The sequence below is a fragment of the Panthera tigris genome, chromosome A3 (genome assembly GCF_018350195.1).
Source record: "Panthera tigris isolate Pti1 chromosome A3, P.tigris_Pti1_mat1.1, whole genome shotgun sequence".
In the NCBI taxonomy this organism is placed as follows: Eukaryota; Metazoa; Chordata; class Mammalia; order Carnivora; family Felidae; genus Panthera; species Panthera tigris.
Window position 1 is genome coordinate 123,395,537 of NC_056662.1, and position 26,614 is coordinate 123,422,150.

The 26,614-nt window shown below is 54.3% G+C and overlaps 2 protein-coding genes across 5 annotated transcripts in view; one reads left to right on the plus strand and one right to left on the minus strand.

The window, feature by feature from the left end:
• LDAH (lipid droplet associated hydrolase) overlaps positions 1-2,234 on the plus strand; it is a 116,831-nt gene extending 114,597 nt beyond the window's left edge. For 3 of the 4 annotated variants that reach the window (XM_007080722.3, XM_042982426.1, XM_042982427.1), the window contains one exon: positions 17-2,234. In XM_007080722.3, coding sequence (XP_007080784.1) covers positions 17-241 — 225 coding nt within the window. In that variant the 3' untranslated portion in view covers positions 242-2,234. The remainder of the gene's footprint in view (positions 1-16) is intronic. The other variant, XM_042982428.1, reaches the window with a different exon arrangement.
• Positions 2,235-15,739: 13,505 nt separating this feature from the next.
• On the minus strand, positions 15,740-19,952 carry GDF7 (growth differentiation factor 7). Its single transcript, XM_042979802.1, has 2 exons — positions 19,565-19,952; positions 15,740-16,707 (listed from the first exon to the last, which is right to left on the minus strand). Exons 1-2 carry the CDS (start codon positions 19,950-19,952, stop codon positions 15,740-15,742), a joined length of 1,356 nt encoding a protein of 451 aa, XP_042835736.1.
• Positions 19,953-26,614: the final 6,662 nt, after the last annotated feature.

Consider the following 26,614-nt stretch of genomic DNA (forward strand, 5'->3'; position numbering starts at 1 on the left):
TTGTCTTGTCTTTTAGCTTACATTTTACTATGGTACTATGGATGCTTGGTGTCCAAGAAAATACTATGAAGACATCAAGAAAGATTTTCCTGAAGGAGATATTCGACTCTGCGAGAAAAAATTACCTCATGCTTTTATCATCCATTTTTACGGAGAAATGGCTGGCATGATAGCTGACTGGCTAAAGGATGATCTGTCCAAAATAGAAGCCCTGACACATGGAAGCGTCCCTGACAGCTAGTACATAGCAGTGGTAGGTGTGCTGTCTCTTAGTAGTTAGTAGTGTACTTAGTAGGTAAGTGTCCGGTGTTAATGTCTGATACTAGAAGACTTGGCTTGCTGTCAGCTCCGAGCTAGCTCCCCACACTACAGACTGAAGTAAGCCCAGTTGGTGAAATATGCCATAGGCTTAACAGAAACATTTTCCAAGACTCAGGGAACACAGTGATCAGTGATCTAAACAAGACCTTTTCTGTTTGCACGGGATACCCAGTTGGCACTATGCAGTTTATTCTAGTGGGCAGGATCCTTGCAGACAAAAGGAGGTCTAAATTCAGTTGGTTTTAATTGAGTTACCTTGTAGAACAGGCTCTCCTAGAGGAAATTACAAAGATGTAAAAGAGATCAGTGAATGCTAAGTGTATAGTCAGAAATGTAAGTGTATGTGATCATGAGGACGCACATTCCAATAGCAGGAAGTGATGACTAGTGGGTCTTGGCAGTGGACCTGGGTCTCCCTTAAGGACAGGAGCTAGAGATCAGCCTGGACTAACTTTGTACAGGTCCTGGCTGAGGTCATCAGAATCAGACTGGATGCCAGGCCAGCCTGCAGGACCTCCCCCCACCCCCCACTCCAACCTGTTACTACCTTGCATTGGGTCACAGGCCCCCAGCGGGGCCAACATCAGGGGAGGTACTGCTTGTCTCCATCTCTAAAAAGCTTCTCTGAGGAGTGAGACTTCCTGATCTTCCTGCATTACACAGAGAATAAAGCTCACCAGACATTCCACTGGTGAAGGAACCAGGAAGAGCTGTGGAAGGATCCTGACTGTGCCTCCTGCTGCAAGACAGCCAGCAAGCTCTGTGCTGAGCCTGCCAGGTTGTGAGCTCGCTGTAGGCTCCTCTTCTGCAGGGCCCGGATGGGGAGGCCCCGGGTTGTCCAAAGCCGGTCTGTACCTGCCTCATGGACTTGCCCCTTCTGTGTTTTTTCTAATAAAACTACACTGAGGGCCAGCTATGAGCTAAGTACTGTGCTAGGCATTGAGGATAGAGTTCTTAGCTATGCCATGATTCTTTTCTTCTGCAAATCGTCCAGTAAGTAATTTTTGAGAGGGCATCTTTCAATTGCTGAATAGAGAAGGACCATAAATGAGTTCTACATTTCTGCCTTGGCTTTGTGAGTTGGAAAGAAGTTATTTTACTAATGAACCAAAACAATCCATTAAATTATGTGAATTCACCTTCTCTGGATGGCTTGAGGACCAGTAGAGAAGAAGCTTGTTCTCCAGCCTAGAGCAGGCTCACAATATTTCTGCCTTCCCTAAAATGACTCAATCCTGGGATCCTAGGAGCCAATAAATCCCACTGACAGCAGTAATAGTCAACAGTTGATCAAAAACATTCAGTTTTTTTCCTAGAGGAGACCCCTCATGGCATTATCATTCCAAAAGAACAATAGAATGTTGTCCTTCCTTTCAAAGTCTAAAGCCCCCTGATGAAAGCTTCAGCTCTGATATGCTGCCAACCCAGTGGTGAGGGTTGAATGAGTTACTGTCCCTTGGCACAGCATCTGCATCAGAGCAAATGACTTCTCAGAGGGGAAGAGCCAAGTGCTCCTGGCCCCGGAGATAAACCAGGAGACACACAGGCCACTGGCATAGGGCTACACACGAAATCCTGATTGGCCGCTGTGTGGGTGGGCCTTCTGGAAATCTGGTGTCAGAAGCTCAGATTCACGGCTCTGAACTGCCTTGCACATAGGAGATGCTCATAGTACTAACTTGAAGCCCTTGACCAAGTCCTGGTGAATCACACCTACTCAGAGAATAATAGCATCGCCAGCTCCTTTTAGCATTAGTTTGTATTACTCTGTCCATCCATATATATGACATTGGGTCTTATGGTGGTTTTTCAGAGCTTAAATAAATGATGAAAAGTAGAAGATACGGGCTCGTTTTCTGTTTATCATCTAATCGCCAAATGAATTTTCAAAATAAATGTTTAACCAACACTTAGAACTGCCTGGCCTGACCTCTGTATGGGGGGCGGGGGTGCATGGTACCGTCTGAACAGGCCTCCTGAGTTAGACTTGGACCCAAGTCTCTCTGTTGGATTTTCTCATTCCTCCTTTTACAGAAGAATCTGATTTCAGGAGATTGGAGTTCATTTCCTTAGGAATTAAACAAAGCACTGAATATTTCCATGCATATATATGACATGATAAGGTATACAGGAACTCTGGAGGCCTTGTCACCTGTGTGATTTTTAGACAACTTTCTCTAATTTCTCCATGCATCAGTGTCCTCACTTAAAAGATAGGATTAATGGGGCGCCTGGGTGGCCAGTTGAGCATCCAACTTGGGCTCAGGTCATGATCTCATGGTTCATGAGGTTGAGCCCCACGTCGGGCTCTGTGCTGACAGCTCTGAGCCTGGAGCCTACTTCAGAGTCTGTTGTCTCCTTCTCTCTCTGCCCCTCCCCCACTAACATTGTGTGTGTGTGTGTGTGTGTGTGTGTGTGTGTGTGTGTGTGTGTCTCAAAAATAAACATTAAAAAAAATATATTTTGCTTCATATGGGTTTATCTAGTGCTGAGTGAAAAGTCTAAGCTGGAGTCATGACCAGTGGCCTTGGCCAGGCTGCTCTGGGCCAGGGGACAGAGAGAATCTCCAGAGGCAGTTCCTGGGGCTCTCATGTTCGAGGTGGCCAGGCACCTCTCACCATCCACTTCTTCACCCAACCCTTGGAGAGCCAGGGACCTCTAAAGGCTTGATTTTTTTTTCTTCACCCTACATTATATTAAAATTAATTCCATATTAGACTAAAAAGACATGATAACTTAATGCAATGCTTGATTCTGAATTAGACGCTTTCTTTAAAAAACATTGTTGGGAAGTTTGCACAACTTGACTGGGATCTACAGATGAACTGGGAGTAAGAGATCAGTGTTCATTTTCTGACTTCAGTGGTTGGATTGTGGAAAAGAGGATGTCCTTATTTGTACTCTGCAGACACACTGAAGTGTCTGGGGGTGGGCTGGGGCATCATGTCCGTTTGCTCTCACATGGTTCAGAGGAAACAAAATGTTCTTGGTACTTGTAACTTTTTTGTAAGTTTGAGATGAGTTTGAAATCTATAAAAATAATTTTTAAAAAGCCACCATGTTCTCTCCTGCATCTGTCTCTCATGGATGCTTTTCTAGAAAGTAAAGTTCTTTGGGGCGCCTGCATGGCTCAATCAGTTATGTGTGTCCAACTCGGTTTGGGCTCAGGTCATGATCTCACATTTTGTGAATTCGAGCCCCACATTGGACTCTGCACTGATGGGATTTTAGATTTGAGGAAGGCTTTTGTTTATTTTTAATGGGTTAATTGAGTTCATGCATATAGCATCTAGCACCTTGTCTGGCTTACTGTAGATGCTCTGTAAAATGGTACCTAAAAGAAAAGGCTAGCAAACTTGCTTTTCTCTTACCGTGTCTTCTCTTTGGTGCAGCGGAGGACCCGGTGACATCTCAGCTTCTGCATTTTTTCACCCAGCCTGCAACTTGATTCTTGCAGTCTTAACATTTCTGGTTCATACTCAGGGGGAGGGACAGTTACCCCCCTCCCCCCTCAGCTTTCTAGCCCAAGGCCATGCAGTCTTCCCACACAGAGCAGAGGATGCTCAAACAGCACCTTGAGGACCTTACGGTAGATTTAGAAAAGATGCAGGAAGCAAAACATTCCTTAACATGAGACATCCTCTTTGTTCCTAGCCTTCTCTTGCAGGAAAGAAGAGGACGTACTTGGGCCGCACTGTCCCATGGGAAATGAGGTTTAAAGAGGGGTCAGTGGCTGGAACTAAGTGTGCTCTGTGAACACATCTCACTTTGGGCCATGTGGGGAACCACTGTGGGACATGGGTCTGGCCTCTCCCACCAGACTGAAGGCTCTAGGTTGCCATAGTTCTGTGAAGAGGAAACCCCCAGAAGGAGAGTGGAGGAGACTGCTCCTAGTACCAGAAGGACAGGTGAGAGAGAGGAGAGAGCCCATAGAAGCCACCGCCCTCCCTTCACATTGTTTCATGTGGGCCTCATGGTCCCATGAGGTTATGGCCACACTCACTATGGATTACCACAGAGGTGACAGGTAAGTGACTGGCTCAAGAGCTCACAGCTACTGAGAGGCGGCAGGAATTCAAAGGCAGCCTCTACTCCAGAGCCAAGATCCCTCCCCTTTACACAGCACTGTGCTGCCTCCTGGAGGCACCAGTGGGCAGTCCAGCAAGAGCAGAGGGCTGGCACAGGAGTGGAGGGAAGGGAAATGAGGGCCAGGTTGGCAGGTCACGTGGTTGGTAACAATGGAATAGTTTGAGAAGAATGAGGGAGCAGAGTGTGTGGCAGGAGGTGGGGCTGGGGTGCATAGGGCAGTGAATTGCAAGGAGTCACAGCAGAGGCTGCCGTCCCTCCTTCTGACCTCTGCTCTCTCTCTACCACAGCCGCCTTGGCCCTTCAGGCACTGGTGTCTCTGACCGCACCTGCACCCTGAGAACATTGGAGTCAACTGCTCCAGCTCTGAGAGTGCACATGTCTCTACTGCCCACCCCCAGACTCGGCCCCAAACGCCAACTACTCCTGCCCCCCAGCATAGGCCCTTCCCCCAGAGGGAGGGAGCCCTCATGGTGCCCTGGCCAGGTCTTTACTGGAGTACTTATCAGCTATTCCCAGAATTCTACTTTTCCAGTCTGCTCCTCCCCACCCCTGCTGCCGAACTCTTCCCTGGCCTTAAAAGGAAAGTTTGAGGACATGGGACTTGTGTCTTCATCATCTCTGTGTTCTCAGGGCTTATAGAATAGGGCCTGCCACACAGAATATTCAATAAGTTTTACCTAAATTAATAAAAGTTTCTACCATACCTGAGGGTCAAGGTCTCAAGAAACACAGTCCTCTCAGTCGGTCGGACTCTCAGGGAATCATGTCTCAGGGACTCTTCATCCCTCACAACTGAATGTGTAAATGGAAATGTAAAGTGGACCAGCTCTTTTCTGCCTTAAGCCTTTCCTCAGCTGAGCTGTGCACAACCGGGACGGACGGACTCAAGGACATCGACTGTTGGCTTTCTGGCTCCAGGGACTGCAGAAAGCGAGGCCCCCACACTTCATGGCCATTCTGGTCCCCTCCAAATGCAACTGTTATTTCCATTCTTCTATGGTTAGGAAGCCTCTGGAGTTTGGGTATTAGCAACTACCAAATATGCGGTTATTATTTGTTGAGTGTGAACCCTGTGCAGCACCCCTGAGTGGGAATTACAGCAACAATGCACAAGACCACGCTCCGGGACAGCAAAGCGTTTTCATTTTGTGGTACATTCCTCAGACATTCTGGCAGAGGGACCTGTGCTGACCTCCCTACATTGGGACAGACTTCCTCGCTGGGTTAAGTCTATGGGAAAATTCCTCTTCCCTGGGAAGGGAATGTGACCCTGTGACTGGGCGTCCATTACAGCCAGGGGGTGCGGGTGCACCTGCAGGGCCTCCCTGCTCACAGAGGGACTAGGATCCCGCCTCTGCAAATCCACCCTGCTCAGGCCCCGCACCGCAGCTGGGCTCCCTCCTACTGGCCACTGCCGAAGGGCCGTGCACCTGCATGCTATTAGGACTGGCAGACGCCCACAGCCTCGCAGGCGGTGGCTGCACACTGGTGACACGTTGCAAAGGATGAGCTTCTCCCCAGATCACTGTTCCTTCTGGATAGAAGAGTGCGGGATTCCCGAGAGCACAGGAGCATGATGCATCCACAACCAGGTCAGGCAGCGCCACCCTCAGCGGGACAGCAGGTGGCACGCATGTGCCTTGGCTGCTGGGCAGTGAGTGGGCACTGGGCACACCAGGGTGCGCCAGAGGGAGCAGGGCTGGAGGTCTCCACCTCCCGTTAGTCTCAGTCACTGTGGACCTTTCAGACTTGCTCTCATCAGTGTTTGGGGAACAGGATAAAGTGCTAAATGCCACCCCTGACTTTGCTTTCTCCCTGTAACTACCCCTTCTCTGCTCACCGGGTAACCCCCTAGCCACGGAAGGCCAGGGTAGGCCAAGTGGAGACTGAGAAATAGGAAAGTGAAGAACCAGCCAAGAATTGTTGGAAACAGCATGACGAGACTACACTTTTCAATGGCACGGTCACAAGTCTTACACTTTCGCATACCTACCACATAAGTTAGTTGAAAGGCGAATATAATTCCCTTCCAATGAAAAAGACTCTTTGGTAATGAAGTTAAGAAGCGAAAGGGGAGCAGACTTTCTTGAGCTACCTTTCACGGGAGAGAGACTAGCATTAACACGCTGCAGGAACAGCCAATTACAGCAGACATGTGCTGCCATCGCTCTGCAAATAGGTGGGTCCCACTGGCCGTCCCCAGATCCCGGAGGAGGTCATTCTGGTAACAGGTCATTAGTGAGGGCAGTTCCTGTCACCTTCCCACAACTGCTGCTCTGTCACTCCTCTCCCAGAAATACTTAAGGAACAGATGAAATCACTTTCTCTTTCCTCTGTTGTAGAACAAGTTCTGAGGGCGGAACAGCTGTAGAACGCTGTGTAGCCGGTGCTGTCCTGCCTGGTCTGGGACAGCCGAGGCGGTGTCGCTGAGCGCAGATCTTTGTACTTGTCTGAAGAGCACTGAGCAAAAGCGGCCCGTCCCATTTGCTGTAGGACTCTGTTGGTTTCCCTAAAATCTATAATTGGCCTTGCAGAGCAAGCTGCTACCGTCGGGCGTTATGCCTTTGGATTTCTGAGACTCGACAGTGCCACCTCTGGAATGGGAGCGCTCAGGCTTTCTGAAGTGAGACAGATCCCACAGCAGCCTGGCCTGTAAAGAGCACAACCTTTCACTCGGACTGTGTTTGCAGTGATGATGTTCACTCATCCCAAGTGGCAGTGTCTGGGGTGCCGGGTGGCTCGGTCAGTTAAGCATCCGACTTCAGCTCAGGTCACGATCTCCTAGTTCATGGGTTCAAGCCCTGCATCAGGCTCTGTGCTGACGGGCCTGGAGCCTGCTTCAGATTCTGTGTCTCCCTCTCTCTCTGCTCCTCCCCTACTCCCCCTCTGTCTCTGTCTCCGTGTGTGTGTGTCTCTCTCTCTCAAAAGTAAATAAAACATTAAATAAATAAATGAGGCAGTATTCTTTTTCCAAAGGGACAGTGTCTCCCACTGCGTTCTGGCCTCTTCAACCCTGAACCCAAGCTGGGGTGCTTCCCCATGCAGTGTGGGGCTGTGCAGTGTCCTGTGGAGCCACACCAGTCACAGAGCCCCAGGGAGCAGCAGCCCCATGCAGAGGCCCCCATCCGTATGCACGTGACAGCTTGAGGTGTGTCAAGGGGGGACGGTCAGCATAAAGACGGACAGACCCGGCGATACCCCGCAGCCCCCTTTCCATGCAGTCATCCAAACGCCTGAACGGTTGGCTTCCATTCTTAGTGTTGAGCAGTGGGAGAAGACCATCAGAGAAAGACTGAATAATGAGGCAAAAAACAGTTCTCGAAAGACCAGCCAGGAGCAGGTTTATCAATAAAATATTTAATCAACTTATCTGTACAAAATATTAAAATGGTTAACGAAGAGTATACAAGCATGTTTAACAAATATATACTGCTATAGAAACGTCAAGAAAAATAGAGATTGCTGTTTTACAGTTCATTTACATTCTGATATGTACAATCTATTTAAACTTGAGAATACATATACACAGTGGATTTGTACCTGACCTTGAAGAGCTCCCTGCCAACCACCCTGGGCATGGGCAGCATTCACGACATCAGTTCATGCTGCCCCAGTGGCCCGTGGAACAGCAGGGATACAGCCTGGTCTCCAGCCTCCAAGTCTCAGAGCTCTGCTCTGGCCAAACCAGAGCTGGAAGGACTGCCAGCAAAGGAGAGTTCAACTTGCATTAAGTGAGTTTAAAATTCTCACCACTTTTCCCGTCTTACTCCCGAGCAAAGCTGAGAAATAGTGGGTATCATTATGAAATGAAAGGGACTTCAACCCCCATCAGAATAATACATTTTGGTATGTATTGAGCTGTGACAGCATTCCTGTCACTTTGAGTTTTGCCCATTTCCTTAAAATCACAGTATTGGCAGCGGGGTCAAGGTGGCTCACTAAGGGGCAGGGAGCTACTGGCCACCTTAAAGCAGAGCCTGCTTAAACAAAGGGATGCTACAAGCTGGTGCAAGAGTTCTACAGAAACCTCTTTATACAAACATATATACGTATGTGTATTAAAAGTTTTCCAAACTTTTCAGAATCTCCTTGTCTCATGTGCTGAAGGGCAAGTTGCAGTCAGCATGCTAATCCTTGTAAAAAAAAATGCATTAACATTTTCATTGGGACGAAATACTTCCAGCTGAAAGGCCTAAGGTGACTCAGTTATGATTCTTTGTCACAGAAAACATAAAAGTTGTTTGCACTACTGTAAAAAGTGAAATACAAAACAAACAAACAAACAAACACAAAAACACAAAAATCCAAAACAACAACAGCAACAACAAACCAGCAATTATTGTAAGGAAGCTTATGTTCAAGCTGTGATTTATTCAAGGCAGAGAATGCCAAAGAAATTCCACTTTCCAGAGTCTCTGTTCCTGGCTTGGAACACTTGAGTATTTCCCAGCCAGAAAATACATTCTTGCTTTCTCCCTGAACATGCATCATCATTTTCTAAACAGAATGCTGAATGGCTGGCTTTCCTCGGACTCTGATCGGCCCTGACACGGAAATATAAGTTGCAAAGAAAAATAAGTCCTGCTTGTGAAGGCACCCCTTCCTCAAACCAGCCTGCTCAACCTCAAGCCAAGTTATTGCCGTCCCGAGCCCCGGGGGAAACCTCGGACACGTGTGTCTTTTGCTGCCCTTGGCAGCCTTCATGCGCTCAGACATAAACATGCAGACCAGGAAAGGCTTTCTGTACACCTTGTCAGACTCACTCTGCTGAGAAGTCCAGGCTAGGGCTGACCAGGTGTAAGAGGTCTGAGAGAAGCCAGGCTTGTCGGGAAGATGTGCAAGTATGTAAAACAGCTACAACATGTGGCGGATTCCCCAAACCACCTTGCCCCTTCCCATCTTGCAGCCCGGGGAGGGCCCTCAGGGGAAGTGCGGCCTGTGTGCCTCCCACTGGTTTGTGTTTGCCTCCAATTCAGCAGGACTCTGATGAATAAGCCTTACAGGGAATCTGGTTTTTGTTCCGCCACAAGCACACCTCGGCACCAGAAAGAAGGTTCAGATGAGGTTCTAGATTCCTGCAGCCAAGTGTCGGAGCAGGGCGTAAGCTCAGAACAGGCATCTCGCCCCGCGGTAGGCGGGTGTGTTCGCCACTGCTAGTTGGAGCAGTGCAGAGAGGACTTTGCAAAGAAGACAGCCACGGGCCCACCTCCTGCCTGGCCACATCTCCAGCTACCACTGCACCACACCTGTTTGCCAACAGCTCAAAAGATCGTAAACTAGAAACGCAAAACCAAAGCCGCTGGCCGCATCCGGAAAGGTCTGTACTGCCAGGCTGAAAGGTGCCTGGGACTTGACCATCAGAAGCTTTCCCTTGTTTATCTAGACAACTTACTTCAGCTTCCTATTACTGACTTAGAAAAAGGATACAAAATTTCTGCCACTACAGCTTTTGCCAGGTGAGCCTCTCTGGGATGAAGAGTTTCTAAACTCGCAGAAGAAAGTGCTTCATATGCCAGCGTGCACAGCTGTCTGTCCCGTCAACAGACTCACCTGACTATAGATACCCCTCTCTCTGGAAGCTTCCATGCATGCTGCAGCCCTCTTATCATTGTAGGGGGATGCACGGGAGAGAAACCAGCCCTTTCTCTCGCAGCCCAGACCCAGACACTCACACACACCGATGTGAGTGACATCGCAGGATTACTCCCTGGAGACCTGCACAGGCAGGAACGAGAGGATCATCGCCCTCCACTCGTGCTGCTGGGAGGACGTGCTTGTACTTTTCAACAACTCTAAGCACAGCTCGAAATGCAGACCAGTTTTGGGGCGCCTGGGTGGCTCAGTCAGTTGAGCGTCCAACTCCGGCTCATGATCTCTCGGTTTGTGGGTTCAAGCCCTGCATCGGACTCTGTGCTGACAGCTTGGAGCCTAGAGACTGCTTCAGATTCTGTGTCTCCTTCCCTCTCTGTCCCTCCCCTGCTCACGCTCTCTCTCTCAAAAATAAAATAAACATTATAAAAAAGAGAAACGCAGACCAGTTTTTTTGAAGATCTCACACTCTTTGACTCCACCCTCCCCTGGTTGCTCTGCTGAAACTGCTGCTGCCATTGGGAAGCCCCAAGCGACGTCTGCCCAGTCAGGAGGCCTATGGCCAAGTCCCAGGCCAGCTGCAGGCACAGAGCCTCCACAGTTTTGGGGGCGGGAAGGGAGAGGCCAAGCTCTGGGGAAGCTGGATGTGTGTGCATCATGAGCAGAGAGTATCCCTGACCCAAAGACCAGAGCCAACCCCCAGCCTTCATGCAGCTACATCCAGGTAGGAGACTCCACAAAAGGGAAGCATGGACTTCCGGACAAGAACAGGCTTCTCTCTCCTCGAGCCCCATCAAGATTTAACTATTTAACAGATTCAAGTCCAAAAATGGCACAAAAGGAGGAAGAAGCTTGCTCTAGCTGAAATGGCCAGAAGGCTCCAGGCACAAAAGGCAGAGCTGGCTGAAAAACTATGAATAACATCTTTTGATTCCTCCCTTCTAGTGTTTCTTCACGGTAAACTCTGCCACCATTATCCAGGCGAAAGAAAGAAAAGAAAGAAAGAAAGAAAGAAAGAAAGAAAGAAAGAAAGAAAGAAAGAAAGAAAGAAAAGAAAAAAGAAGAAGCTGTCCTGAAAGAAAGAGAAGAAGCTGTCCTGATGCCTGCCCCCGGGTCACTCCTCCAGCGAGCTGGACCAGACACAGGCATGGCAGTGAGGAGGGCTGGCGCACTTCACTCCTACATAGGCTTGCTTGCCTCCTCCAGGGACTCTGGGACAGTCCCAGGTCCCTGTCTGGGCTGCCAGCAAGGCCCAGCCTTTCTTTCCTCGGCTGCTCCCACAGACGCACCAGCAGCAGGGGACAACCTTCCCAGGATCTGGTCACAGAACAATCTCAGCAAATGTGGCTCTACCTACCCATGTGTGAGCACAGGTCCCTCACTTCGGACACAGGAACGGTCATGGCTCTGGGGAGGTGAGCTCTACCCCCGAGATCTTAGCCTCTCCTGCACCTGCCTTGACCCAGGTAGAAATCAAAGCCACATCCAGGAAGCACCAACAGAGGCCAGGAGTGTAATGGACACACACATACACATACATGTACACACAGGCAAGAGCCGTGATACTTGTGAGAAGCACCTACGATATTGGAAGGGGACCCTTTCCAGGAACAGTCACATCCACTCTGCCTGTGAACTATGTTAGTGGGCTTTGGGACCAAGTAGAACCCTAGACCCACGGAACTGGAGAGCTCCTCATTTTACAGGGGCGGAAGTGGGAGCTCCGGGCAGGGAGATGGTTGCCCAGACTGACCCAGACCTCTCAGGAGGCACCTTGCAGAGCTCTGGCACCCAAGTGACCATGCAACAGGCAGACAGCAGGTGACAGCATGGGGCAGTTCACTCCTGGGTGTGCAGAAGTCCACAGATACACCAGTGCTGCTGAGACAGACCTCAGAGAGACCTAGTCCCTCCCATCCCAATCCCAACGTCTTCTAACTGCTGGGTTCACTTGCCAGCTGCCTCTCCTTCCCAGTCCAGACACCTGGGGGGACAACGCAGGTCCTTCGCTGCCTCTGACAGATGGCTGCTTTCCAGACCCTCGGTGCTCCCAAGCCACCTGGCATCCGCTGGAGGCTCCTGGCCCAGGCCCACTGAGAGGGCCCTGCTTTCTGGGCCTGGGGACACTTCTGCGTCCCCATGGACATAGGCCCTAACGATGTTTGTGTCCCAGACACAGCTGCTGTACTTTCTCTTCTCATCAGACTTTCTGGACACCAGATTCAAGTGAGGCAAGAGTCTGCCTTTTTCTGTGCACAAGCTCCTCTTGGAAAGAATTCAATTTTTCTCCCTGCTTTAAGAAAGAAAATCAGTCTACAGTCCCGGGTTATTTTCTGGTATGAGTCTGAATAAAATTACGAACAGGATAAATGACTTGTAGGATTTGAGTGACACTCTGATTACATCCACAGGGTGGTCTATACTCCCCTCAGCACTGACAGCAAGAGCCCCAGTCCTGTTGACACTTCCAGGAGACTGTCAGGGGATCTGACACTGCACTGGGTTTGCTGGATTTGACTCGACTTCACACAATCCACAGCTCTTCTTTTTCCCATGCCACTTTGACAGTAAAACGCCAGGACGTCAGGGCGAAGGGGAGTGTGTACATGATGGAGGGGCAGAGCTCAAGCTAAGGCAACAGAGCCTGCCACCCTCTCGGGAGAGCCCAGTGCTGCTGCTTGGAACGCCAGAATTCAACCAGGGAAGCATTTGGGCATCAGTGGACACAGCTGTCTGCCAGTGGAAATGTCTGGCTTCCAGAAGCAGTGACTAGCCTGTCCTCGTGTTTGGCAGACCAGGCACCAACGCCCCAGCTGACCAGCCCTGTGCTCCCCAAGCAGGGATGCCCACCCTGTTCTCCAGCAAGGAGGAGTGGTTCAAATGGTCTCAGCTAGAATACACAAGTCTCTCCCCACAAAACGGAAAACTCGACGTCCTTTAGGAAGAATATTTTGGTGGCCCTAGACCCAGGGGGGCCCAAGTCGGGATAGGGTGGGGGGCTGCCTTCACTCACAGTCCTGACACACTTTATCTCTGCTTGCCAGCAGCCAGCTCTCCCATGGCTGGGGACTGGGGCTCCCAGCTGAGTGATTCGGGCCCCCCAGCCCCCCGGCGCCCCACTGCCTAGAAGACAGTACCATACTACCAAACGTGCTGGCAGAATCCTTCTCCAAATCCTGGCCACGCTGGTCAAACCACATTGTAGCAGCAAAACCCAGAAGCTGTGGCCCTTTTGCTGTCATTTTTACAAGGTGTGACACATCTTCTCTGTTCACCTGCTTTGAACTCTAAGATGCCAGAGGCCCAGGCAGAGTGGTAGAGGGCACAGGTGGTCTGTGGTGGCTCCACCCAATTCCAGAGCAATTCCGGGAGGCATTCCTTCCATTCAGTAAACAAGAACACCCTGAGGGCATCTGAGACCCTGGAAGGAGCTGTCACTGCCCAAGGACACATGATGCAGCCTGGACCTCAAGACATAGGAAGATGCCTACTTCCCACATCACTTACAACACATCTCGATGGAAGGAGGTCATTAGGAAGAAACAAAGAAAACGGACATTTTTTTCTTGCCGCAAAAAAGCTCAGGCTAAATCAAAACATGTCTTCCCCCAAACTTGTTTTTCCTAGTCACTAAAAAAGAATCAAAATGTTTCCTTTTGTCCAAGATATTAAATAACCTAGAATTTCTCCAGAATAATAGTGAGTTTCTTATTAACTCCCTTTCTAAAACTTCAAATACTACAACCTTTTAGTGTCATTTTTTATTCTTCATTATGACAGGGCAATCACCATGCAATTATTAAAATCAATTTAGAAAAGTGAAGCTTCCCTGGCAAAATCCACAAACGTAATGGAACCATGCATATACCAAAGCTGCCGCTTTGGGAAGTTTGTTTTAACCTAAAGAGACTTACATCTTATTATTTATAGCTACTCACATAGCCACAGCACATAAATTCACATTATAAATGTGTTTTCCTTTGAGGGAATTTTACAAGATAATAAAAGGACTCAGGTGGGGCCCTTAAGTCAATTAGCTGTCTAAATCTTCAGTATCTCTCTCTCTCTTACACGCTTAATCACTGAGAATTAAAATTTGAATAACTCATCTATGGACCTTACCATGCAAGACCAGAAGGATGGAATGCTTGCCTTTCCCAGGAACCGTAAAGGAGAAACCCCAACAGAGCCTTAAATAGGAGTACCCAGCAGGGCTGCAGGGTTTTTCAAAGAAGCCCTCAGAGCCCTGGACAGGTGGAATCCAAATTGTTTCTCCTCCTTCCCTCAAAGCCACAAAGGACTCCCAGGCAGAAATGAACCAAATAAAACAATGGGGACTGGGAGACAGGCTTCCACCTCTGCTTGGCCACACCAAGGCCCCCCAACGCCCTTCCGAAGGGGCCACAGCAGCCAAACTGAAAATGCCCCTCCACGCTGCAGAGGGAGGGGGGCCTTCCTCCCCGCTCTGCACCACTGGGTTGTGGGGAGCTGAAATCTCACAAAAGCACTTTTGTGTAGCTTCACTTCCCGTTACTATCACACTGCCAAAAACTACAGCAACAACACTGTGAAGGCGTGTAAGAGCCGACACAGACTTGATAGCTAAGCGCAAGCACATCTTGGCCCATTCTGAGCACACCATTTGGAGCCGGTTGCGCCTACCTGGCAGACAAGCCTGAGTCTTCTGCAGAAGCCCGCCCCAAGACGCCTCCCGGCCTCTTTCCCAGCTCCCTAGCGAAACCTCCTGTCAGGTCTCTAGGAATAGGCAGAGCCGCCCGCCTTTCCCCATTCCCAGCCACTGCACCAAGCCTCCTCCTCAGCACCCCCAAGGCTCGCTCGCTACCTCCTTGAGCTGCCCATAGGAGCTTCAGAACCTGGCACATGCCACCCCACCCCCAACTCCACATCAAATCAGGCTGGCAGTTAAAAAACTCTCCTCCATTTCACTTCCCCCAAAAAGAAAAACACTTTTTTTTTTTTCCCACATTCTAGATCATTCCTAATTGGAACTGATTTTTTTAAAAAGGGTAGTGCTGGCCTTTGCACAGATCTGGGTAGTTCCCTGCGATGCATTCTTTCGGACAAATGTTCCCTTTCAAAACTGACAGGGCATGTTAGACTTTTTTAAGTTAAGGAAAAAAGATGCCTTTTGCAGCGGTTCCTTCCCAGAGTAAATGGCCTCCATGCCACGCACACCTTCAGAAAGGACATTACAGCTGTTCAGTTGGTCCCAGGGTGTAACACCAAACACTCAGCCACCCAGCCAGGTGCTCCCCTACACTCAGCCACAAACAGAAAGGGGTCAGACAAAACGTACTCCAGTACCCCACTAGTCCACCCATTCTGGAGCCCCCAATTCCCTAACCCGTTCCTACCCGATTGAGCGCCTGTGATTGTTAACACTGCCACAAACACCATCCTCTCTCCAAAAGGGGACGACGGGTACGATGGGGATGTGTCATTCCCCATCGGTATGCGTCACTCGGTAGCGTCAGGTCGTCTGCTCCCAGGGCTGGCGGACGCTGCCCACGGTAAAGGTGTGCATGAGTGAACGAGTGTGTGGGTGTGAGCGATGGTGTGAGTGTGAACGTGCGCTCTCCCTCCGTGCGGGCGGGCGCGGGACCAGAGGCGGACGCGCACCCACGCTCAGTGACAGGCCCCGGCCCACAGCTGCTCTTCAGCAGGGGGTCCTCGGTGGCGCGGCTGCCTGCCCCCTCCCTGGCCGGGCCGGGCCCTCACGCTACCTGCAGCCGCACGCCTCCACCACCATGTCCTCGTACTGCTTGTAGACCACGTTGTTGGCGGCGTCGATATAGAGGATGCTGATGGGGCTGAGGCGCGCGGGCACGCAGCAGGAGGCCGGCGCCGCGTCCGGCGCCATGGAGTTGAGCAGCGTCTGAATGATGGCGTGGTTGGTGGGCTCTAGGTGGGAGCGCAGCGGGAAGTCGCAAACGCCCTCGCAGTGGTACGCCTCGTAGTCCAGCGGCGCGATGATCCAGTCGTCCCAGCCCAGCTCCTTGAAGTCCACGTGCAGCGGCCTGCGGCTACAGCGGGTCCGGCCCCTTCGCCCGTGGCCCCGGCCCGCGCCCCCGCCCCCGCCGCTGCCCTGCGTCGCCCGCGCCCCGGCCAGCGCCGTCCTCCGCCGCCTGCGACCGCTGATGACCGCTGTCGGCGACCCGGTGCCGGGTCCCGGGTCCCGCGGCGGCTCCGCCGCCAGCGCGGCCCCGAGCGCGCGGGCCTGGGCGCGGATCTCCCGGAACAGGCTCCCCTTCCTCTGCGTGCGGGAGGAAACCACGAGCAGAGCGCGCTCTTCGGCCGCCGCGCCGTCCCTGCCCCGGGAGCCAAAGCCCAGCAACCGCAGTGCCAACGGGCCCTGCGAGGGCCCGGCCACTGAGCGCAGCAAGAGGCAGAACGCGCGGGTGGCGTGCGGCTCCTGGCGGTGGCGCCGAACTGCGTCCGCCACGTCGAACACCTCCCAGCGCGCTCCGGCCAGGGGCTCGGCGGCCCGCGAGTGCAGCAGGCGGGGCGCTCGGGCGGCGCCGGGGCAAGTAGACAGCAGGAGCAGCGGCAGGGGAGTCGCGCTGACGGGGCCCAGCTCCGGGGACTCGCGGCGCAGCACGCGCAGCTCGGCTCCCACCACCTCGTCGGCGTCGGGAAGGCTGGACACGTCGAACAGGAAGCTCTGGCCGGTCTCGGCTGCGGATTCGTCTGCAGAAGTCGGGCAGAGACAGAAAGAGCGCGGTGAGAGCGGAGAGCGAAGCCCACACTCCGGGACTCGGGGCCTCCTAAGTGCATATAGCCCAACTGCCCCGGATGCGGGAGTAAGCCCGCTGGAGCTGGCGCCAGCCCTGTCGTCTCGGCGCAGCCAGACACCTGCCAGCCTGACCCAGAGTAAAGGGAGCCTTCGGCCTGACTGTCGACTATCGGGACCGGGGCTTCGGTTCATCGAACCAAAGTTCCACCACCTGGACAACCCACGGGCACTCACTTATCGCTGAGCCTCGGGGCCAGGACCATACCCCGTGCACCCGATGCCACGGCAGGTCCGCTGCCTGACCCAGAGCCCTGGGTTTGCGGGGTCTAGGTCGGAAGCCAGACTTTCGGGCCGGTGGCTGACAGAGGGCTCCGCGGGAGGCGTATCAGAAGTCCTGTGCCCCTTCCGAGGTCTGGAGGGCAGGCCGAGGTCCCGCGCTGTACCCGGACTGCTCATTATTGCCCCGCTGAGCCCCCAGGAAAGCCGCGGAGTCCTGGCTGTACGAAAACGGAAAAATCATGTCCCCTGAAAACTCTGCTTTTTCCTCTACCTCTCTTCCCCAGCTCAACCTGGACATCCTTGCGGGCCACGATCTCCCGTGCTGGCCTGGCCAGGCGTGCGAGTAGTCCAGAGGAAAACGCGTCAGCGGGGCTGCATAAACCCTCTGGTGTATCCAGCCTCCTCCGGGCCATGCTGAAGGGGAACTAAGGCCCAATTAGGGAGGGGCCCGGCTCGGCCCAAGGTCTCAGAGCGAGGAGCGCTGCTGGTCGCAATGGGAAACGCCCGGCTCAGCTTCTCCCAGCTTTCCGCGGCCTCCGATGGAGGAGGAAAGGCGGCAAAGGAGCGCGAGGAACCTTCTCCGAAGGGTTTGGAGCAATGGGGGGGAGGGGGGGGAGGGGGCTGCAGTGAAGCCGCGCTGCAGTGAAGGCAGTGGCTCGAGGAGGTCTCGTCTCCAGTACCCACCGATCCCTCCGCGGACATATTATTTCCCTCCGTTATGACTTCTCTCTCAGGGTTTGGGGGTTTTATTTCTGGTCGTGGGCACTTTTTTCTTTTTGGGCTCAGGGGGGGAAAAAAGTTGAAATTCCAGCGAGCAGCAGATAAGGAGCTCCCTTTGAAGAAGGTCATATGGTTTCGTTTTGCCCCAAACTCGGTGAGAGTGTGCAGACCGCCCCCACCACTGGAAATATGCTGACGGACTACCACCGCCAGGCCCTCGCCTCCCTAGGTCCCAAGTCTGGGCTCTGCCGGTGGCTTCTGGGGACCTCAAGTAGCTCTGCTCCAAGTTGAACCCAGAGGGGAGAGCGAGGGAAGCTCCAAGTGCTAGGCTAGTAGGGCTCCTCCCCGACACTGCTTTCTCCCAGGGCTCCCTGTGGGCACTTTTTCTGAGCTTCCCCCCGCCCCCAACAGCATCTCCCTTCTTGAATGTGCTACCACTGCATGCCCTCCTTCCACAGGCAGGAAGGAGAGCTGCCTTCAGAGCCTGGCCAGCCAAGTAGAGCTCCCCAGGAAAAGATTTCGCTCAGGCTGAGGCTAACCAGAGGCCTAGCTCTACCTAAGAAAGAGCAGCTGGTGCCTCCGCCGGCCCACAGCCCTGCGCATTCACCTCTTCTACATCCTGGGAGCCCACACAGCAGCCTTAGGGCTAGAGCCTCCCCTGGCCTAGGACTCAGGCTTTGTATCCAGCATCCAGTCCGGGGGGGGGGGGGGCACCCAGAATGCTACATGGTTGCCACTGAACCAGAGAGCCATCTGGACCCAGGGTGTCCCACACTCAAAATAAAGCAGTCTGTGGGTAGGCATTGTGTGTGTGTTCCAGGAGGAGGGTGACTTGGTCACATCTACCTGCTTTCCCAGGCTAGGGTCTGGGATGCACAGCCAGCAGAGGCTCCCAGAAACGGCCAGTCTGCCGCTTCCTTTCCAGCCCCATTCCCCCCCTTTTTTCCCCTCCTGCCTTCCATGCTGGATCTTTGGCTGGATAGAATTAAGGCAAACATTACTTGCATTTCCGCCTGAAATTAGTTAAATTTTCCCTATCTATCTGCTTTAATGACTTCAATCGAGATTAATAAAATCCAGATGACACACAGCCGCCACCACAATCTCACCCACGTCCTACTTTTGAGAGACCCAGGGCAGAGTAAGGTGGGGTGCTGGGTCCAAGAGAGGCCTGCATTCCTGCACGGTCTCACTGACCACCCTCTCCTCCTCACACGACTGGGGTCCTCCACCTCTGGCTGTCCCAGGGGCCCGGCACAGACACCCATGGCCACACACCTCCACCCTGACACAGCCTGCCAGAAAGGGACCTCCGTGTACCTGGTGATGCCACCAGCCTCTCCGGGGCCACTTATTTCAGTCTAATGCCTGCCTCTTCCCTCATCCCCCTGAATTCCCCCCAATTTGTGCGCCCCCCCCCCCAGGAGACTAGAATCTGCAGAGGTTGCTGCAATGGAAACAGCCGCTGCCGCCTCCACCACCATCACTGCGCAGTCCCTCTCGGCCCGGGCCCCGTCTTGCTTCGGATCTTGGACTCAGCCTGCCTCCTCGAGGGGACCCGCCGGCCGGCAGGGCCAAGACAATCCGGCGGAGGGACCGGCTCAGCCCTCTGGGACCGGGCCCTGAGAGCTGCTGCGCCTCTCGCCACAGTCCAGCGGGTTCGGGTGTGTGGGACTCCGCGGAGTTTCTAACACCTGAGGCTGGGACGTGAGGAGGCCGCGCCCGGAAGGGTCTGGAGCAGGGGCTCGGCTCTGGCGGTGGCCTCAGCCTAGGAGCGGACAGGATGGACGGGCGCAGAAGAGGCGTGAGTACCTTGGTTCGCCTGGTCTGCGAAGCCGGTGATCGTGTCCGCGCGGCCGTGGCGACCAGAGCCCGAGGTGGAGGCGGCGGCTACCCCGGCCGGAGCCCTCCCGGCCAGGTTCCGGTAAAGCGACATCATGAACTGGTGCGGCACCACCGAGCCGTTCCTGAAGCCGGAGCCGGCGGCGCGGACTCCGGGAGCCGCGGCGGCCGGGGCAGCGGAGACGCCCGCAGCCGGGGCGAGGGTCCGCCCGCCGCTGCCGCTGCCGCCGTCGCCCCCCGGACTCCCGACCGGCCCTGCCCCCGCCGCTCGCAGCACGGCGGCCGCTTCGAGCCCGTCGCGGGGGCGGCAGGCGCTCAGCAGCCAGAGGCACAGCGCGGCGGCCGCGCTCAGGTCCATGGGCTCCGTGGGCCAGGCGGGCGGGCGGCGCGGGCTCCGTGGCTCCGGGAAGTCCCCCGGCGCCTTTTGAACATAGTGTTTAATAATGGGGGAAGTGTGCGCAGCAAGTCGCGGCCCCCCCTCCTCTCCCACCCCACCCCCGCCCAACGCCCAGAGCAGCGCCCCCTGCTGAACACTGGAGTGGCAGCGCCGCGCCCCCCACTCCGGCCTAACGCGGAGTCCGGGACGGGAGCCTCCTCCCCGCGCCGTAGCGCTTCGCCCCCACTCTCGCCTTGCAAGTCTTACCCGCCCGAGGCTCCCGCCACAAACCGGGGCCCCGCCTCCCTTCCCCAAGGCGATGCGCCCCCCGCTGCCCACCCCGCCCCCGAGCCAAATGCGCCCTCCGGATTTAGAGGCTCCGAGGCATCGCGCGTACCCGCCCAGCTTCGTCCCCACTCCCCTGCGGAGAAGCACCCGCCCCCCGCCCGCTCCAATTCCTTGAGTGCTTGAGACGCCAGAGGTGGGGCCACGGAAGGGCTCGGCCCCGCCGGTCAGTGCTGCGACCTCGGGGCCAGGGCGCACAGAGAGGCCACAAGGGCGCACGGAAGCCACAGGGCGCGCAGGGCTGCCACAAAGGCGCGTTTTTCATCACCGGTTCGAAGGCTGCCCAGCCTGACACAGCCTCCAAAGATCGGAACGCGCGGCGGGAGCAGGGGAGGGGACCCGTAGGGAAGAGAGGGCTAGCGGCTGGAAGAGCAGGCCGGAAAGACAGATGGATGTGGACCGACAGTTGGAAAGCAACGGTTTGCGCTCAGAACGTGCGCTTAAGCCGGAGCCAAGACCTCAAAGGAGCGCAGGAATTACGGTGGCAGCCCCGGGGTGATGTGGGGAGTCCTGCGCGGGAGCAGCGCCCTGGGTTCATTTGTGCAGCGAAAGTGACGACCTTCCGCCGGCCTTCTTGGGGGGCCGGCCAACGGAAACGGGCTACCGGGTATGTTGGGGCGCGGCCAGACGCCGGGAGGGCGGGCAGCAGAGAGTCTCAGGCTGGCGCCTCCGTACTTCTCTGGCCGCCGTTACCGGTGATGGGTGGAGGGGACGCCCCGCAGCCACTGCGCGGCATCCCGAGCTCACTCGAGTGGGGTAGGGAGGTCGTCGACGGGCATGGATCGGCTCAGCTCCACCGGCAGCCCAACATGCCCCAGTGCGGAAACGTCCAGCGGATGGACGAGGTCTTCTTGGTAGGCAGATGGAGGACCTGAGCCGGAACGACACTCAAAGCAGCGCAGACGCGTTCTTTCTCCTTTAAATTTCACTTTTGCTACCACACTTGAAATCTGGACAGGGGTCTGTGCGTCATGGTCACTTTGAGTTGATCAGCGTCAACATGACACCACAGGACTCAAAGCCCAGTGAGTCCGAAGTCTCTCCCGGTTGCGCCACACTGGCCCACGGTCATGCCCGGCCCGGGGAGTTCCCTGGCACCAGCGGTTTGGTCCCAAGCAAGCTCTTCAGTGATGACCATGCTGCCCACCGCGGAGACGCGGCACCTGCTCATCTGGGCACTTTGGTCCACTCATCACCCCTGGGGACGTATGGGGGCAGGAGGGGAGGTCTGGCGAGGGCCAATTCCCTGGGACCCCAGGCCCATCAGGTGGGCGGAGGAGAAAGGCCCGACATTAGTGTGGGGAAGCTGTGGTTGGGGCGGCAGGCAGGGGAGGAGAGGGAGGACGTGGGGGTGGGGGGGGGGAGGAGGAGGGAACAACAAGGGCTGCCTCAACCCACCCTGCTTTAGGTACTGAGGATGGAGTGCCAGCAACAAACAAGGCCTTGGCCACCGGTCTCCCTCTCTGGGTGGTGCTGGTACAAAGTGGCCCTGCAGGAACCCACGCAGGTTGTCTGGCAGTGCCTCCCCCTGGAGACACTGGTCAGGCTCTTGGCAGCCCAGCCAGGGGGGCCCCTGGGTCCTTGCCAGTGCTGGGTCCCTGCTGTCTTTCTAGCTCCTTTCCCCCTAGAGCTACATGCGAGCAGTCTTTATGATTTGTACGAACACCCTGGGAACCCAGGGCCAGGGTCAGTAGTGCAAGTTCTAGTCCTGGCTTTGACCTCTTAAGAGCAAGGACAGAATGGGAAGGTGCTGGCAGAGACTTGGCAGAGCCCGTGCTGAATGAACACGTGTTGATTATATGATTCTTCTGTCCTGCGGCTGCCTTGGGGTTTAGGAATTAGTGTTCCTGAATTCTTGCTGCCCCTTAGCACCTTTGAGGCCAAATTTCCTCATCTGTAAAATGGGAGGATTCTCACCTCGGGGAGTTTGTGTGTGGCCAGGATAACAGGCTGGCACAGATGAGACTCAGTAGCCTTGCCCCCCACCCACCCTGCCCCCGGTCTGCTCTGGGGCCCAAGGGTGATGATGGCTCGAAGAGAAGTTGCTCACAGGCACTGGAACACTCTGGAAAAGACTGCCCACCAGCTGTTTGTGCTTGAGCCAGGACTTAACCACTCCCACCTGTGCTTCTTGTCTGTAAAGTGAGCTAATCATTCATTCGTTCATCATTCATCCATCCCCCAATTCATTCCTTCTTTCCAGTAAATACTTACTGCCAGTAGTCTTCTATGTGTTGTGGCTTTAGCAACACACAGGACAGACACATGGGAAGCTGGGCCGGAGGGGTGGAGTGGGGTTCGATCAGCAGAGGACACACCAGAGCTGAGCCCAGAGAGGAGGGAGGCACAGGGATGCTTGAGCCATGTCTGGATGTCTGGCTCCCTCTCCTTCCCCTGAAATAGTGACAGTAACCATTTGTTCTCTGAACGCTGGGCATCAGGCCAACTGCTTAACACACCTCCTGTTACTTCATTCCCACCACTGCTGTGTCCCGTGAGGTAGGTATCATTACTCCCATTTTATAGACAAAGAAAGTTGAGTTACAAAGAAATTGCACACCTTGCGGAGGGTCACTTGGTAAGTGACAGAGCCTGGAGTCACCAGCTGTTTTTGCCCATCCCGTGGCTGCCCACAGGAGAAGTAGGAATGTGAAAGGCTTGGTTTGTAACACCTCCCAACCCCAGTGAAGAGGCAGAGTGTCCTGCCTTTCCTCTCTAGCTCTCCGGAAAATTCTTGGCAGAGAATGAACTCTCGGGTCAGGTCTAGGTGAAGACCATGAAAGCATCCGCCTGGGGACTCCTCCCCGCCCCTGCTGCCAGCTACGAGCTCACAACGTCTGCCTTTGAGCACATTCTGTCATCACCAGCAGCAGGGCCTGCCTGCCTGCCTGCCTGTGGCTCCAGAAGCCACAGAGCTCAGAGTAGGACAGGCTACCAGGAGCACGTGGTCCAACTGCTAGGTTTCCATGATGTGACCTGGTGGCTTCAAGAGTCAGGCCCACACCCAGGGCTTGACTTGATCCACGTCTCTGGATGCACTGGGGCCCATGAATCAGTACCTGTCTGGAGTGAAGGTGGCGCCCTCCCTGAGGATGGGGAGACGTGAGACCAGGAGTTCCTGGTCCTCCACCCCTGACTCCATGAAGCTGAGGCCTCTGGTGAGTAGGTGGCCCTTGTTGGACCCGCGATGCCAGGCTGGCCCAGGCTCACTTGGGGCTTCCTCTAGGGGGATGCAGGGAGCCTGTGGTAGGCGGACCAGGCAAGAGAACTGGAAGTTGTGTTCTTTGCGCTGCTTTCAAAGGGAGTTTCCTCTGCCTTCTGTGTTGCCCCGGACGTCCCTGGGAAGCTGTTGATGAGGCTCCGACACCAGTGCAGGAAGTTCAGAAAACGAGGCAGTTCCAGCTTTCATTGTTCATCAGTCTGATGACCACCTCCCAACTCCCCAGCACTCCAGACTCCAGTGGTTACCACCTCAGAGACAGGGAGTGAGACTGGCTCCAAGGGCGGGGGGTGGGGAGGGTAAAAGCAGCCTGGTCGTGGGCTGGGTGTTTATTGACTGGGGTGGAGAGGAATGGTCCCCGCATTCTGACCTCCAGACCCTTCCCTCGGAGAGTACTTTGCCGCTCATCCCTTCGCTGCAGAAGCTGTCTGCTCGCTCCGAGCACCCGGAATTTGACCAGGTCACAGAACCCTAGGATCCAAAGGAACATTTTGGATTATTTGGGCCAGCTTGGCACAGCATGCCTGAATCATGACAAACTGCTACCCGGCTGTGCTTGTGTACCTGTAGAGATGGGGAGCCTCATACCCCACATAGCCTCCTGATAGCTCTGAACGTGAGGAAGTTCTTCATACTGCACCTGCAAGAGCCACAGCGTCTCCCAAAGGCACCTTTACATGTCATGTGGAGCATGAGCCTGGCACACTGGGTTGGGTTGCCGCTTAGGAAGTTACATTTGACCCTTGAACAAGGCAGAGGTTAGGTACCCACCCCCCACCTCCTGTGCGGTCAAAAATCTGAATATAGCTCTTGACTCCCCCAAAACGTAACTACTAATAGTATACTGTGGACCAGAAGCCTTGCTGATAACATAAACCGTTGATTAACACGCATTTTGTATGTTACATGTATTATAAACCGTATTCTAACAATAAACTACAAAAAAAGTTAAGAAAATTGTAAGAAAAACACATTTACAGTACCGTCCTGTATTTATCAAAATGAATCCATGTATAAGTGGACCCACGCAGTTCAATCCCTTGTTGTTCAAGGGTCACTCATTGTCCTGGATTCTGCCAGCTAGAGCCACCTTGTGGTGACCTTCAGGGACCAGAAATTGCACCGGCCCCACCTGCAGCTTGCTCAGTCTTGAACAAGTGACTCCTGCCACACCAGACACTGGGCCTCCATGTGTGATGACCGGTCCCTTAAAGATGGCCTGCTCCAGGGCTCTGTTGTCCACAAGGAAGCCAAGTCTCTGGGGGAAGGAAGTGACTAGCATCGAGCCATCTGGGATGGCGGGTCCCTTCTGTGATCCTGTGCCTTTGCTGTCCATGCAGCTCAGCAGGTGTCACCCCAGCTGTGCCTCAGGCACCCTGTAGGTGAGGCAGATGGGGGCTCAGCCTCTGCCTGTCCAGGGCAGCCAAGCATTATATTGGAAAATAAGCCAGATGCCCCCTGGCTATGATTGGTTGATGCTCCTTAGAGTCTAAAGACCAGAATCCAACTCCAGCCCCTAACCTTGGGCTGCGTGTCCCTCAGCCCTTCCTGCCAAGTGCACGGTGAGCTCGACAATCAAATGGCCATGGTGGGTCCAGCTATGAGAGGTGGAGAGCAGGTGAGCTGGGCCCCACTGCCAGAGACCCAGACGGGAGCCTCCCTCAGTCTGGACCCGCCAGGCCTCTGCTCTTTGTGACTCAGAGCTGGAGAGAGGTTTGGTGGTGAGGGGGCAGGGCCCTGGGTGAGCCCGGGCTCTGCCCCTGGAGAAGGTCTCGCTGGGAGGGTGTGAAGGGAAGATAATGACATCGACCCACAGAGGGAGCCGCCTACTACTGCATCTGGTACAGCCAGTCTCCCCTCAGTTGGAGATGTACTGCAGTCCTCTCCCCCAAAAAGAGCTGGGATGGGGCTGCCTGGGCTGCAGGTGCGGGAAGGTTCCAGCAGAGCTCTGGCTCAGCCCTCTGATGCCTGGGGCTGGGCTTCCTCAGGCTCCCAGGAATTTCCCATGCTCAACCCAGGGCTGCCTCTCCCCGTTACCCGGCAACAGCTCAGGCATCCACAGCAGGTTGGCTGCAGCCTGGCCCGGGGGCCACCTGCTCCGGCAGGCCCCTGGGCCGGGTCTGCTAGGTGGGGGGAGGGGACAGAGAAGAAGGGAGTGGGTTCCCTTCTTTCCTGGAAGTTCCACAGGGGACATCTCAGAGCCCTTCCTTCCCTTAGGAACAAATGGTGAAGGGCTGGTGGACACTGCCATCTGCTGGTCACTGGTTATAACAGCATCACAGTATGGCAGCACTCTGCCCCATTCCGATCTACAAAGCCCAGGCCTGCCCGGCCAGTCTGGGGGAAGACCAAGGAGCCCCTGCACCAGGACCCCTGCAGTTGAACCAGGTCACCTGAAGCTGTAAGGTATCCTGGGAGATGAGGGGACAAGGGCCACAGGCCCCCACTGAGGTCAGGAAAGAGACTACAGTATGGGGTCATGATAAAGACCTGGCTTCCAAACCAGGAAGTGCACTTCGTGGTGCACTAGCCTTGTGACCTTGGTTAAATTAAGCAGCCTGCCATCCCCCACCTCCTCATCTTTAAATGGAGATGGGATCCTACCTGTCAGGGTGTGCCAAAGTGTAAAGGAAATAAAGTAGGTAAAGTCATCACAGTGCCTGGCTCACTGGTGGTGGCTTTTATTGTTTTCCAGGCAAGTCTTGGTTTAACCTTTGGGAGGCTAGTTGCTCTAACCTGTGCATCCAGTATCCCCTGTATGGCCTCTGTTTTGGAGGCATTTCCCTTCTATCAGCTTGCCATCTTGTGAATATCAGTAGCCTGAATGTTCTGGAGATTTTCTTGGAGACCTTTGTAGAAAAATAAGATTAAAAACACAAAACTCCTTTTGGAATAAAAAACAGGTGCTCTTAGAATGTTCAATGATTTGTAACGCCCCGTCCTTTAATCTTGGTCAAATAGGAGTCCAGGGTTTCTGTTCTAGGCACACGATGAATAGGGGACCATACTGTCTTCGTCTGGGCAGATGTGGGCTGGGCATGGGCCAGGAGCAGAATTGGGGGAACCAGTTGTGTCCCCC

Excerpts from the sequence above, each read along its gene's own strand:
- GDF7 (XM_042979802.1), bottom strand. The coding sequence starts at position 19,952 with ATGGACCTGAGCGCGGCCGCCGCGCTGTGCCTCTGGCTGCTGAGCGCC. Across the intron at positions 16,708-19,564 it reads CGCAGACCAGGCGAACCAAG|ACGAATCCGCAGCCGAGACC; the intron begins GTACTCACGCCT and ends CGACTTCTGCAG.